The sequence below is a fragment of the Vigna angularis genome, chromosome 2 (genome assembly GCF_016808095.1).
Source record: "Vigna angularis cultivar LongXiaoDou No.4 chromosome 2, ASM1680809v1, whole genome shotgun sequence".
Lineage (NCBI taxonomy): Eukaryota > Viridiplantae > Streptophyta > Magnoliopsida > Fabales > Fabaceae > Vigna > Vigna angularis.
This window is the reverse complement of record NC_068971.1, coordinates 2217097-2230605: the sequence shown is the minus strand read 5'-3', so window position 1 is coordinate 2230605 and position 13509 is coordinate 2217097. Positions and strand designations below refer to the sequence as shown.

Genomic DNA, 13509 nt, shown 5'->3' with positions numbered 1-13509 from the left:
ATTGTTAATATTATTGTTTTCCTTTTTGTTTTTATTATAGGGTAATCTTGTAGTACATAGTATGAGTATCTTACTTTGTTCCTTTCTTGTCATCATCTTCTCCATTTCCCATTGTTTAAAATGTGCCCATGACAGTCATTTTCTATTCTAGTTTTATTTGTTCTTTCCAATCTAACTGATTTAATTCATGTATGTGGATCGCACATCAGCTGGGATGATAATAAAATTTCTCATTTAAAGAAAATCCTTTATATTATCCAACCTTTTAGAAATGAGTTTCCCACTACACTTACGAGTGTTTGTTTAACAGCTTCTTTTATTCCTGGGAATAAGACTGAGAATATTTATTCCCATATTTGTTAGTAGGTTATCAACCGTGATTCTCGGATGTTTTTTTTATTCTCAGGAAATCTGTATTCCCATGCTTTTAGTAGTTTTTATTCCCATGAGGAAGGGGTGGGAAAGTGATATTCTCATGGAAATATGGTAATTTACTTATTATTATACTTATAACGTTCATTTTTTTCTTATTTTAAATTTAAATTACTTTTAATTTTAGAAAACATTCTAAGCTATAATATTCGAAAGAATATGATTCTTGGGAATGTAATGTGGTTTTGTGAAACTCACTCTCTCAATTCTTATAAGATTAGGATTTATTCCAGTAGGGTGTAATACTTTATTCCTAGAGTATGGTATTATTCATCTGCCATCAATCTTGGTTGTGTATTACAATCAAACCATAGGCTGAGGATTGATCTCTGTTCTGGTTCCATTCCATTTATTCATTATTCATAAAGGTGGAGGCTCTGAGCAACCATATTGTAGTCTGTTTATCTAACTTAATCAATCACTAAAGTTCTTCCTAAGTTTTCCTAAGTGTAATTTCTATCTCTGCTAAATTCTTTTCTTTAAACTCACCTGTTTACTTTGGATCTCGTTGAAATTGATTTTAATCTCTTACATTTCTTTAGTTTGAATCCGGGAGACCGTTTTACTGAAAATCCTGATTTTGAGTATGATGAAATGAGTTCCATAGTTTGAATTGAAGGCAATGGTTGTTTCATCTTGTTCTGAACTATGAGTGTTTAAACTATGAGTGTTTGAACTTTGAACAAATTCCTGCTGCATTTCCTTGTCCTTTTGTATAACCCTATTGGGACCAGAGATATACTAAGGCACCTTGCAACAGTTGACCTTTTAGGCAGGGTTGGTTAGCATGTGGTAGACATACATTTTAAAAACAGGTTTGGCAGCTATAGATCCTCTTTTGGTTGATGGTAAATCTTCCATTCTCATGCCATTCTATTTGGAATCCCAACAATCACTCATTAAACATATTTATCATTTTGGTTTGATTCTTGTCGTAGATTTACTCTGAACTTTCAATTTGCCGTTTTCACTCATAATTCACTCAAGTCAACTTCAAAGTCAACCAATTCGATTTTTGTTCATACCTTCTTCTTACAGCATGTTGGCATAGTGCCAGAGTGCCATGTTTAGTGTCCTTGACAATCTTTTGTTCTGGTTGTGCAGGGCCACTTTTGACTACGAAAAAAAATTATACAATGATCACCTTGAGTCACTTCAGGTGATGGAAAAGAACTATGTTTCTATGAGTAGAGAAGTGGAAAAACTTCGAGCCGAGCTATCAAACACTGCTAATGTGGATCGGAGAAATAGTACGTATCTCCTTTCATACCTGTTTTCTGTGTTAGAATAGAGCCCTTGTCCCTCAATTTTTCATGTTTTGTGGATTGATCACGGGTAATAAAAATTCAGGTGGGCCATATGGTGGCACGTCTGGAACTAATGATAACGAGGCTTCTGGTCTTCCTGTGGGGCAAAATGCTTATGAAGATGGTTATTCTGTCATGCAGGTGTGTGATGCGTTACACTGTTTTGGGTTTCTTGTGGGAGTGCATTATTTTAGTTCATTGTCTAATATTTTTAATTTTCAAATCTTCTAATAAAAATGAATATGTGGATTTTTCTGTTTTTATTTCTATATGCATTTGTTACTTATTAATCTTTGATAATCACCTTTTTTTTTATGGTACCAAATTAACATAATCATCTTTCTGATGATTTTTGTTAGCATGACAAAGAAATACAAAATTTATAGGATTATGATGCTCAATGCTGTTTTGCATGATAACAGTTGGGAATCTGTTAGTGTATTATTTGTGTGCAGAGAAAATAGGAATGATATAGTGGTAGCAATAGATGCTTTGTGTTCAACTGTTATATTCTAACATTTTCTAGATTAATCCTTACATAATCTTCTATTTATAAGAATAAATTAATACAAGAGTACACGATAAATAGGATAACTTAGACACAATATAATTATGATAAATAGGGTAATGTTAGACACAATATAATCATGATAAATACGGTAATGCTAGACACAATATAATCATGATAAATAGGGTAACCCTAGACACAATATAATCATGATAAATAGGATAATCCTAGACACAATATAATCATGATAAATAAGGTTACCCTTAACACAATATAATTATGATAACTAGGTAATTCTAGACATAATATAATCATGATAAATAGGATAACCTTGACACAATATAATGATGATAAAATATGATAAATATCTTAACATCCTCTAATTACAGTGATAAATGTAGTCTTACTGATGAAAGATTTTAATTTGTGTTTAGATTAGGCACTAATAATGGGTTTTCAAACAATTTGTTTGCTTAGTGCCTTAAAACTGAATTTCAAATTAATATTGAAATCTGATATAGATTCAAAAACCTGAATGCAAATTCTATATTGTTAAAATAGCTCCTAATCTAGCATTAGATATCCATATTTACGTGACATGTCGATTTCAATACTGATCTGAAATGTCTGTTTATGTTATGTATTAGTAAACGTGAGGTATCTTGAGATATGATGATAAACTAAGATTTACTGGTTAGAATGATCATGTTTCAAGATTGTTTCGGATTTTGAATTGGAATATTTTTGTTTTAGCAGGGACGTGGTCCCCTCCCTGCAGCCAGTGGGGGTGGAGGCAGTGCTACTACACTTGCTTCTACTGGAGTTCAACCGGGTTCAACTCCTGCAGGGACGGGTTATGATCCTCCCAGAGGACCTAGTTATGGTTCATCTGCAGGACCTAATTATGACACACAGAGGAGTGTTACCTATGACACGCAAAGGCTGACTGGTTACGATGCCTTTAGAGGATCTACTTATGATTCCAAGAGAGGGGCAATTTTTGATGCTCAAAGAACTTCCTATGATCCACAGAGAGGTTCAGGATATGATATGCAGAGAGGAACTGGTTACGATTCATCGAGAGCTGGTGGCTATGATACACAGTCTAGAGGGGTTGGTGGTCCTCATGGACATGCTCCACCCGTGAACAATATACCTTATGGATCCACAACCCCGCCTGCTCGTAGTGGAGGTGGATATGAAGCTACTCGAGGTGTAAACTCCGGTCGAAGATGATGATGACGACCTGAGTTTTGGAACTTCAGTCATGAACATTTGGTTTTGTCCTATCTTGTTGTAATGTGCATAGTCCACGAGAGGGAAAACAAATGTTCGTCATTATTGGGAAGACATTCTCCCGCCACATGAATTTGGTAACACATTACCCATCTAACTTGCCTATATATTTTATTTGATATTTGGGATGTGGTTTAATTTTATTAATTTCTTGTCTTTCCTTACCTTTGATTAAATGATTTCAAATTTATTTTTTCTGCCAATTTAGCTAAATGCACATTACTGTATACTTTGTTCATTTTCAAGGCCTATGTTTTAAATTATACTTTTTGATATTTTAGCTATAATTGCTTTGAAAAAGTTTGCAATGGAATGCCGCAATACAAACAATCACAAATCAATTCAGCGGTAGAAGGTTTAATATGGGATTTTCTATATTAATAAATAGGTTGAAGAACTGGTAAGGATTGAAGAGTAATGTTAGAACATAATCATTATATTCCTGTCAGCATTATATATAAAACAAGTTATCAAAATAACTAAGTAACAATATCAATACATAGTCGAATAATTTGGACTGACTTTACATTTTCATATTTATGGGCATTGCTTTTTATATATTTCTAGTAAATATATAAATGGTGATGTTTATTTTCCTTACTTTTTATATATTATTGTATACTTATTTTGTTTACGATGTTTTTTTTTATTTTAAAATCTTCATTGACTTCTGCCATTGACCATCATTAATTCATTAACAATAATTTTCATGATTTTTTTTTTTCATTACTTCTGTTTTCAATTTTTATAAGATTAATGTTTTGTGTAGATTAAAGGGACAGCAGAAAATAGAAAGGAAAAAAAACTAATAATAATATTGTTTGAATTAGAAGAAAGATAATAAAAAATATAATAAAATTACTGAAAATTTTATAGTTAATTTAATTGATGTAATAAAATAATTCGTAAAGTATCTTTTATGGTTCTGTTAGAATTATTGTTAGAATGATTAGTGTGAGTTGTGTGTGTGCTGTCAGTATAGTTGCGTTCCAACCAAAGTGAGTTGGAAAGGAAATGGGTAGTTACTTTCTTTGTCCTATAAATGTAATGCTAATGTAAGAGAAGAGGCAAGCCTTCTCATTCAATAATATGTTTCTATGATTTCTGTGTTCATTCAATATGGTATCAGAGTAGGTCGATCTCGCTCTGATTTTTTTTCTCAGTTGAGCTATCAGATATAGCTCCACTATTATCACTCATCATCTACCATAATCATATATCAATCTCTTCTTGTTTTTCAAACTTTATTCACTGTTTGGCACACCCATCACCACATATTGCCACCTTCTGCTGCTGTCAGCCGCTGTCCGCCACCGTTGGTCAACCCAGTTTCGTCCGGCGACCAGCAGATCTGAAGCGCCTCTCCGAGCAACAGATAACCCCGCCGGAATCAGTCCAAGAATCCTCTCCACGCGCCACCTTTCTCCAGCTGAGCTTGGATGCATACTGTTCACGCGCCGCCATTCCGACGTCGGAATCACTTCGCGCTGCTTCCTGTCGACTTGCCGGACCTACCTCTCTCTGATCAGCAACACGTCTAGCAAGAAGGGAGTCTTCGGTCCAGCCAGTAGCAGCTCATGGCCAATATTCTCTTCACTTTTTTTTTGCTGCTTCCTCAATAAACTGCCGCTTTTTCTTAGAATTCAGATTCATAGACACCGTGCAATGGCAATTGGCAGCATTATCTCATTGTCAGGAAGTCCCCATATCACTTCTGAAAAACTGAATGGGAAAAATTATTTATCTTGGTCTGCTGCTGTTGAAATGTGGTTTCTTGGCCACGGATGTTATGATCATCTTGAGCAAGATGGAACACACGTACCCGCTAAAAAAGCAGATCAATGGAAACAAGCAGATTTTCAATTGTGTTCTTTGTTGTGGCAATCCGTAGAACCACAAATCTTCATATCCCTTAGAGCTTTCAAGATGTCACTCTTTTTGGAAGAAAGCTCAAAGCATTTATGCCAATGACATTCAACGTCTGTATGACACGGCGAATAAACTTGCATCCCTTAAAATGGAGAATCATGATATGGTATCTTTTATGGCTGAAGCCCAATCAGCTACTGAAGAATTACGGATGTTTTTAGAAGCAGGATCTTCTGAAGATATCAAAACAAGGTTAGACAAGTATTATATGGTAATGATTCTACGAGCTCTGCATCCCGACCTTGCTCATATCCGAGATCAACTTCTAACCAGTCATGAAGTTCCCTCCATGGAATCCTTGACCACTCGTCTTCTTCGGGTTCCGATGCCACACCCTCAAGAAACTTTTGGGGCAGTAGAGCAATCTGCCATGATTATCGCATGCGGAAGAGGACGTGGTACTAGAGGAGGAGGACGTGGAGGACGTGGAGGTCGAGGGCGAGGTCCGTGCACATATTGCAATAGGATGGGTCATACCCAAGAGAATTGCTACTTATTGCATGGTTTTCCTCCAAAAACCGCTAATATCTCTCAGTCTAACCCTTCAGATTCAAAATTTACTGAAGATGAATATCAGGAGTACCTACGGTTAAAATCCAATAGCATGGCACAAACATCTTCAAGTACAGCGTGCATTTCTCAATCTCCCAAAGATCAAACTTCATGGGTAATTGATTCAGGTGCTTCTGATCATATCTCCGGTAATACCTCTTTGTTCTCAACCCTTTCTTTTCAAGAAAAATCTCATTTAATAACCCTTGCAAATGGTTCAAAAGTCTCATCAAAGGGCATTGGTCATGTCTCCCTATCTCCCTCCTTAAATCTCCAATCTGTTTTATTTGTTCCTAACTGTCCTTTCAATTTGATTTCATTGAGTCAGTTAACCAAATCATTAAATTGTTCAATAACCTTTGATAACAACTCCTTTGTTATACAGGAGTGTGGGACAGGGAAACGGATTGGAGAAGGATATGAAGCGGGAGGATTATACCATTTTGGATCTCATCCCCATGTGTCATGTATTGCAGCTCCTACTCCTAAACTGTTACACGATCGGTTTGGTCATCCTCATTTGTTAAAATTAAAAAAAATGTTCCCTAAACTTGGTAATGTCAATAGTTTATAATGTGAGTCATGTCAACTCGGAAAACACGTTCGGTCTTCCTTTCCTAAAAGGTCACAAACAACGTGTGATTCTAGTTTTTCCATTATCCATTCTGATATTTGGGGACCTAGTCGTGTCTCGTCCTTTGGTTTTCGATATTTTGTTACTTTCATTGATGAATATTCAAGATGTACTTGGGTTTATCTTATGAAAGATCGTTCTGAATTGTTATCCATCTTTACCTCCTTTTTAAATGAAATCAAAAATCAATTTGGCCAAGTTATCAAAATTCTAAGAAGTGACAATGCCAAAGAATACTTCTCTTACAATTTCTCTGCAGTTTTAAGCTCTCATGGTATACTACATCAGTCTACTTGTCCTCATACACCACAACAAAATGGTATAGCAGAAAGAAAAAACCGACACTTGATTGAAACTGCCCGTACTCTTTTGCTTAGTGCCCATATTCCCACTCATCACTGGGGCGATGCCATTTTAACTGCATGTTATCTTATTAATAGGATGCCCTCTTCTTCTCTTAATCATAAAACTCCTTTTTCCATTTTATTTCCCAACCAACCTCTCTTTCACACCTCTCCTCGAATCTTTGGTTGCGTATGTTTTGTTCATGACATGTCTCCTAGACTAGATAAGCTTTCTGCTCGTGCAATCAAATGTGTCTTCTTGGGATATTCACGACTTCAAAAAGGTTATAGATGTTACTCTCCTGTAACTAAAAAGTACTTTATGTCAGCAAATGTTACCTTTTTTGAACAAACTCCCTACTTCACTTCATCTGAACAAGAGATTGAGGTTATCCATCAAGTCCTTCCTCTTCCCATGATTGAGTCACATATTCCTCCTGTGTCTACAACTCAGCGTCCCAGTTCCCCTGAACAATCATCTCCAAATGTTACACAGGTAGAACATCCAAAAAATGGTGAATCCTCTCCTTCAGATTCTTCCTCACCGTCACTTACTCCCACGACTCCCGAAACTCCCGAAGATGATTCAGGTTGGCCTATTACTCTTCGGAAAGGTACTCGTTCCACTCGCAACCCACATCCAATCTATAACTTTCTTAGTTATCACAGATTATCTCCTTCCTATTGTGCACTTATATCTTCAGTGTCTTCAGTGGATATACCTTAAAATATGGAAGAAGCACTTGCTCATCCTGGTTGGCGAGAGGCCATGATTGCAGAAATCCAAGCTCTCGAACAAAATAAAACTTGGGAGTTGGTACCTCTTCCACAGGGTAAAAAGGCAGTTGGTTGTCGATGGGTGTATACAGTTAAAGTTGATTCAAACGGCAACATTGATCGTCTCAAAGCTCGTTTAGTTGCTAAAGGATACACTCAAGTTTATGGCATTGATTATTGTGAGACTTTCTCTCCTGTGGCCAAGATGACTACTATTAGTCTATTCTTTGCAATGACAGCTATTCGTTATTGGACACTTCATCAACTAGATATAAAAAATGTCTTCCTTCATGGTGATCTTGAGGACGAAGTTTATATGGAGCAACCTCCAGGATTTGTTGCTCAGGGGGAGTGTGGAATGGTATGCAAATTGCATCGCTCTCTATATGGTCTCAAGCAGTCACCACGTGCTTGGTTTGGAAAATTCAGCTCTATTGTTCAACAATTTGGCTTGAAACGAAGTGAAGCAGATCATTCAGTTTTTTATTGTACTACATCTCTTGGGAAATGTGTTTATCTAATAGTATATGTTGATGATATAATCATCACAGGAAATGATGTTGTTGGAATATCTCAATTGAAGAAAGACTTATGCAAACATTTCCAAACCAAAGATCTTGGAAGCCTCAAATACTTCTTGGGCATTGAAGTAGCTCGGTCAAAAGATGGAATTGTAGTCTCTCAAAGGAAATATGCTCTTGATATATTACAAGAGACAGGAATGATTGAATGTAGACCAATAGATAGTCCTATGGACCCAAATCAAAAATTAGCTTCTAGCGAAGGTGAATTGTTCTCAGATCTAGAAAGATACAGAAGACTTGTTGGAAAACTGATTTATCTCACTATTACAAGACCAGATCTATCTTTTACAGTTGGAGTGGTCAGTCAATTCATGTAGGCTCCATGTCTTGGCCATTGGAATGCTATCATTTGTATTCTAAGATACCTAAAAAAGGCTCCTGGACAAGGGTTGTTATATGAAGATAAAGGAAGCATTCAAGTCTCTGGATACTGTTATGCAGATTGGGCAGGCTCGCCTATTGATAGACGGTCTACTACTGGATATTGTGTTCTCCTTGGGGGAAATATCATTTTATGGAAGAGTAAGAAACAAAATGTAGTAGCCCGATCAACAGCTGAAGCTGAATATAGGGCTATGGCATCACTAACAACTAAACTTATATGGGTGAAGCAATTTCTTCAAGAGCTCAACTTCTATAACATTCAAACCATGAAGATGTATTGCGATAATCAAGCTGATCTCCACATTGCATCAAACCCAGTGTTTCACGAGAGGACCAAACATATAGAAATTGACTGCCATTTTGTTAGGGAAAAATTGTTGTCCAAAGAAATTTGTACTGAGTTTGTTGGGTCAAATGATCAACTTGTAGATATGTTAACTAAGTCCTTAAGAGGACCTAGAATTGAATTCATTAGTTCCAAGCTTGGTACATACAATTTGTATGCTCCAGCTTGAGAGGGAGTGTTAGAATTATTGTTAGAATGATTAGTGTGAGTTGTGTGTGTGCTGTCAGTATGAGCTCTGTGTGTGAGTTGTGTTCCAACCAAAGTGAGTTGGAAAGGAAATGGGTAGTTACTTTCTTTGCCCTATAAATGTAATGCTAATGTAAGAGGAGAGACAAGCCTTCTCATTCAATAATATGTTTCTATGATTTCTGTGTTCATTCAATAGGTTCAATGCAAAATAATTTTCAAAATATGAATTAAATTTAAAACAAAATGTTAAATTATACTAAAAAATTGTTATCCAATCTTAATAAACAAAAATTTAAAATAATATATAAAATTAAGCTATTTTATGAAATATATGTTATTATATTTTTATATTAAAAACTTGATACTTTTATAATCAATAATATAATTATTATAAATATTCTTATAAAAATGTAAATAGTAAAATAATATTTTTAAACATAATCTATTATATTAAAAAAATATAAGTGTACATAAATACTCTAATATTATTTACATATCGATGTATTTTTTAACTTGGTTACTGGTACGTCATAATCTTTTGTTACAATGTTGAAAATTTATTGATTTGTAAGTTTTTTTTTCTAATTTTTGGTACATAATTTGAAAAGTTTATATATATATATATATATATATATATATATATATATTTATATTATTGTAATAATCATTTTTGTTTTTCATCCTTTTCGTTCTCTTCCATATGCATAAATACTAAATCAGACAAAGCTAAAACAACTTTAGCTCCAATACTGAATACAAGCATGATATGTTTCACCTGTATGATTCTTGTTTTACCATGTGGGTGAGTTTTGTTGCATAGAGAGCTTATTATTATATTAAAAGTAGTAACTGATATTTACTATTGAACTTCACACTACAGAAATATGGCAATTCAATTATGATTTACTTCATTTGATCTCTATCATAAAGAATTGATGCACCCTGTTAAAATATATCATAATTTGTCTACATTATTTATCAACTTATCACATGTTTAAATACACAGTACATATCAGTAATGCATGGAACATAAACATTTATGATGACGAATTGGAGATGTTAAACAACCTCATAAACTCACTAAAATAAGTTTTAAATTTAGAATCACATCCTTAATGTAAAACCACAAAATTAGCTTTTAAATAAACCTAATATGAATTTGCATACACTTTGGAGATCAATGTAGTGATTCCTAACCTTTATCATGGATTCTTGTTTGTGATAAACCAATATACTTAAGAGAGTCTTGTACCTTATGCATGATGTGATATATGCCCTCTGTCACTTAAAATATGTGCTGTATTTTAGGTAATATGGTCCATGAATTGATATATAGTAGGTTATAATTATATATGTTATAGCAATTAATACGTAAGAATATAGAAAAGATACTTTCAGTTATATCTTCTTCCTCATGGCAACATACTCCTTTTAATATTCTTTTATTAATTGGAGAAATCCTTATACTTCTCATTAAATGCGGCTAATTAGTATAATTTGGTAAACGTTAGTAAAAATGGTAAGTTGTTGTGAGATGATGAATGCATAACTGTGTGTAGCATTATCCTTACCTAATTAATTTGATGCTTTAATTTGTTGAAACTTCATTTAAGATATTCCAATCATGATATTAAGTAAATAATGAGATGAATGAAAGAGTTGTTAAACTGAATTTCATTCGTGCATTGAGATAAGGATCTGTTCTAATTGATTGTGATTGTTGTTCACTTCAATTTCAAGTACATGCCCATATAACAGACACAGAATATACCTCAAGACTGCACAGGTTTTCACTAAAGGGTTGTTGATGTTTTGTCATTGTCAAATCTATCAAATATCTTTACGGATAACTCAACCCAACGTGTCTGGATCTAATGCATGTGCAATGCAAATATAAAGGACAATTATAGACCATGGACCAATGCTACTACACTGAACAGGTAAAATACATGTAATATATATAATACTCATATGAAAGTATTAGAATTAAGGTGTATCACCAAATGTTCAACGTTTGAATCTTCCTTATCGATGTATGTATACATGATTTTCTTTGTAATATATTTTGTTATTAGTTTTTGAGTCTGATTGTTAATGTGATATAATGTATATATATTTCATGACGAATTTTTTAGTCTAATTCATATAAAAAAGTGATCTTATTTTTAATTTAAGATTTTAACATTGGTAATTGATTATAGTAGTGATCTGTAATTTTTTTGTAATTTTTTGTATGAAATTTGATACTGTGTAATTGATTATAGGTGGTAATTGATTATAGTAGTGGTGTGTAATTTTTTTGTATGAAATTTGATACTGTGTAATTGATTATAGGTGTTCGCAATCGATTACTAGTATCTAAAAACATGTGAGTGTCCGACTTTATCTTTTCTGATGTATTAGTGTAGAAGTTGTGTACTTCATATATGACTTCTTCATTTGAAGTCATGTCAAACTATAAGACTTATCCATTTATGTAAATAAATAAAAAAAAATTCTATATTGATATTGAACAAATAATTTTTGTCTAGATATTTAACAAAAAAAACTTTTTCTTTATCATATATCTTTATATCTTTGTTACTAGTTATGAGTTTGATTATAAATGTGATATGATGTATACTTATTTTATAATGAATTTTGAGTCTAATTCATATAAAAAAATAGTGTTATTTTTAATTTAAAATTTTATTATTATATAATTTATATATATATAGTGTTATTTTTAATTTAAAATTTTATTATTATATAATTTATATATATATATATATATAAGTAAATTTTTGCGTGATAATATCCATATATATCTCTTTTAGTTACATGACATCCAACGTTGTCTCATGAACTGTGATTTCATGATTCAAATTCCAAGCAAGCATGTTGGTTGGGTTGGTTCTCATGGCCCCCACTCTCACAAGAAAACATTCACTATGAAAATGAGTATTCCCTATTTTACTGCTGGTTCCTGATTTGGTGTTTTCTGTTTCTCTTTTTGCTGATGGTTTTGCTCTAACTGTTTGTTTCCTCAGTGATCATAATCACAATGGCACAAGAGAAAGAACTTCAAGAACAAAACGTTGTGACAATTCTTCACACTAAAAAACAGTCATTGAGAAGTTCCACAGTCAGAAACGTGAACTGAATAAACCTTAACAAGTTCTACACAGCATGAGTTGACACTATTTGGCTTGTTGTAAGAGAAGCTGTGATGCAAGAAAGTGCAAAAGATTGTGGTTAGTATAAATTTGGACATAGTATTTGGAAGAAAGAAGTGTGCTTAGTCATTTTCCTTTGGAAGAGTGCATTTTCATGGGCAAGCATTTGCCAAATCATAAGCAATTCAATTACTATCTCTTATCTTCCATCGTCACACCAACATCTCATCATTCACGTGCAGCCAAATTTCCACATCACAAATCTTCAACTTTATTATTCGTGGCTACCCAATGCACTTCTTTTATTTAATTACGAGAAATGGGATATATTTTATATTTATATGACATAGAGTATAAAAGTAAACTAATTATAAAAATATAAATTTTTGTAAAAATCGTAGGTGGGTAAAAAAATCATTTTTCTTTCATTTTCTTCAATCCTATGCAGAAATCTCAGAACAATTTCATTCCAGACACTGACAAATACTAGATATCAACTTCTTACGTGTTTAGTTGTGACTTATTCTCCAGTTTTTTTATGAAAATTTGTTCATCTATGTTGTTATATATATATATATATATATATATATATATATATATATATATATATATATATATATATATATATATAAAAGAGTCTTTTTAATTGACAAAAATAATGTGAATTTATAATATAAATTTATAATATATAAGATTAAGTTAAGCTTCAATATTTAGTTTTTAACATAATATTAGAATCATAAATTAAAATCTATCTCAAATATATATGTTTTAGTATGCCAAAGTATATTAGAAATATGTTGAACATTAAAATTTCTCATTTTTCTCATTTAATTTAGTACAATTTTATAAAATTGAATTAAATTTAAAATTTATTATGATATTAAAGTCTGAGTTGACATTTATTTTGGATTATCTATCAATGTTTAATACCATGCTTTGAAAATGTATATATAATAAATATATGTTGGAAGCATCTTGGGCCACAGAAATTTCTCATCTTTTAGAAGTATTTTCTATTGAGACCATATAGTTTTGAGTTTATAAATAATATATATAGTTTTGAGTTTTC

General features: G+C 32.8%; 1 protein-coding gene across 13 annotated transcripts in view; it reads left to right on the top strand.

Annotated features, from left to right (window-relative positions):
• LOC108328298 (protein FLX-like 2) overlaps window positions 1-3690 on the top strand; it is a 38357-nt gene extending 34667 nt beyond the window's left edge. For 11 of the 13 annotated variants that reach the window (XM_052873345.1, XM_017562147.2, XM_052873350.1 and 8 more), the window contains 3 exons: window positions 1537-1682; window positions 1783-1880; window positions 3001-3690. In XM_052873345.1, coding sequence (XP_052729305.1) covers window positions 1537-1682; window positions 1783-1880; window positions 3001-3483 — 727 coding nt within the window. In that variant the 3' untranslated portion in view covers window positions 3484-3690. The remainder of the gene's footprint in view (window positions 1-1536; window positions 1683-1782; window positions 1881-3000) is intronic. The other 2 variants (XM_052873346.1, XM_052873351.1) reach the window with 1 other exon arrangement.
• The last annotated feature ends 9819 nt before the right edge of the window (window positions 3691-13509 follow it).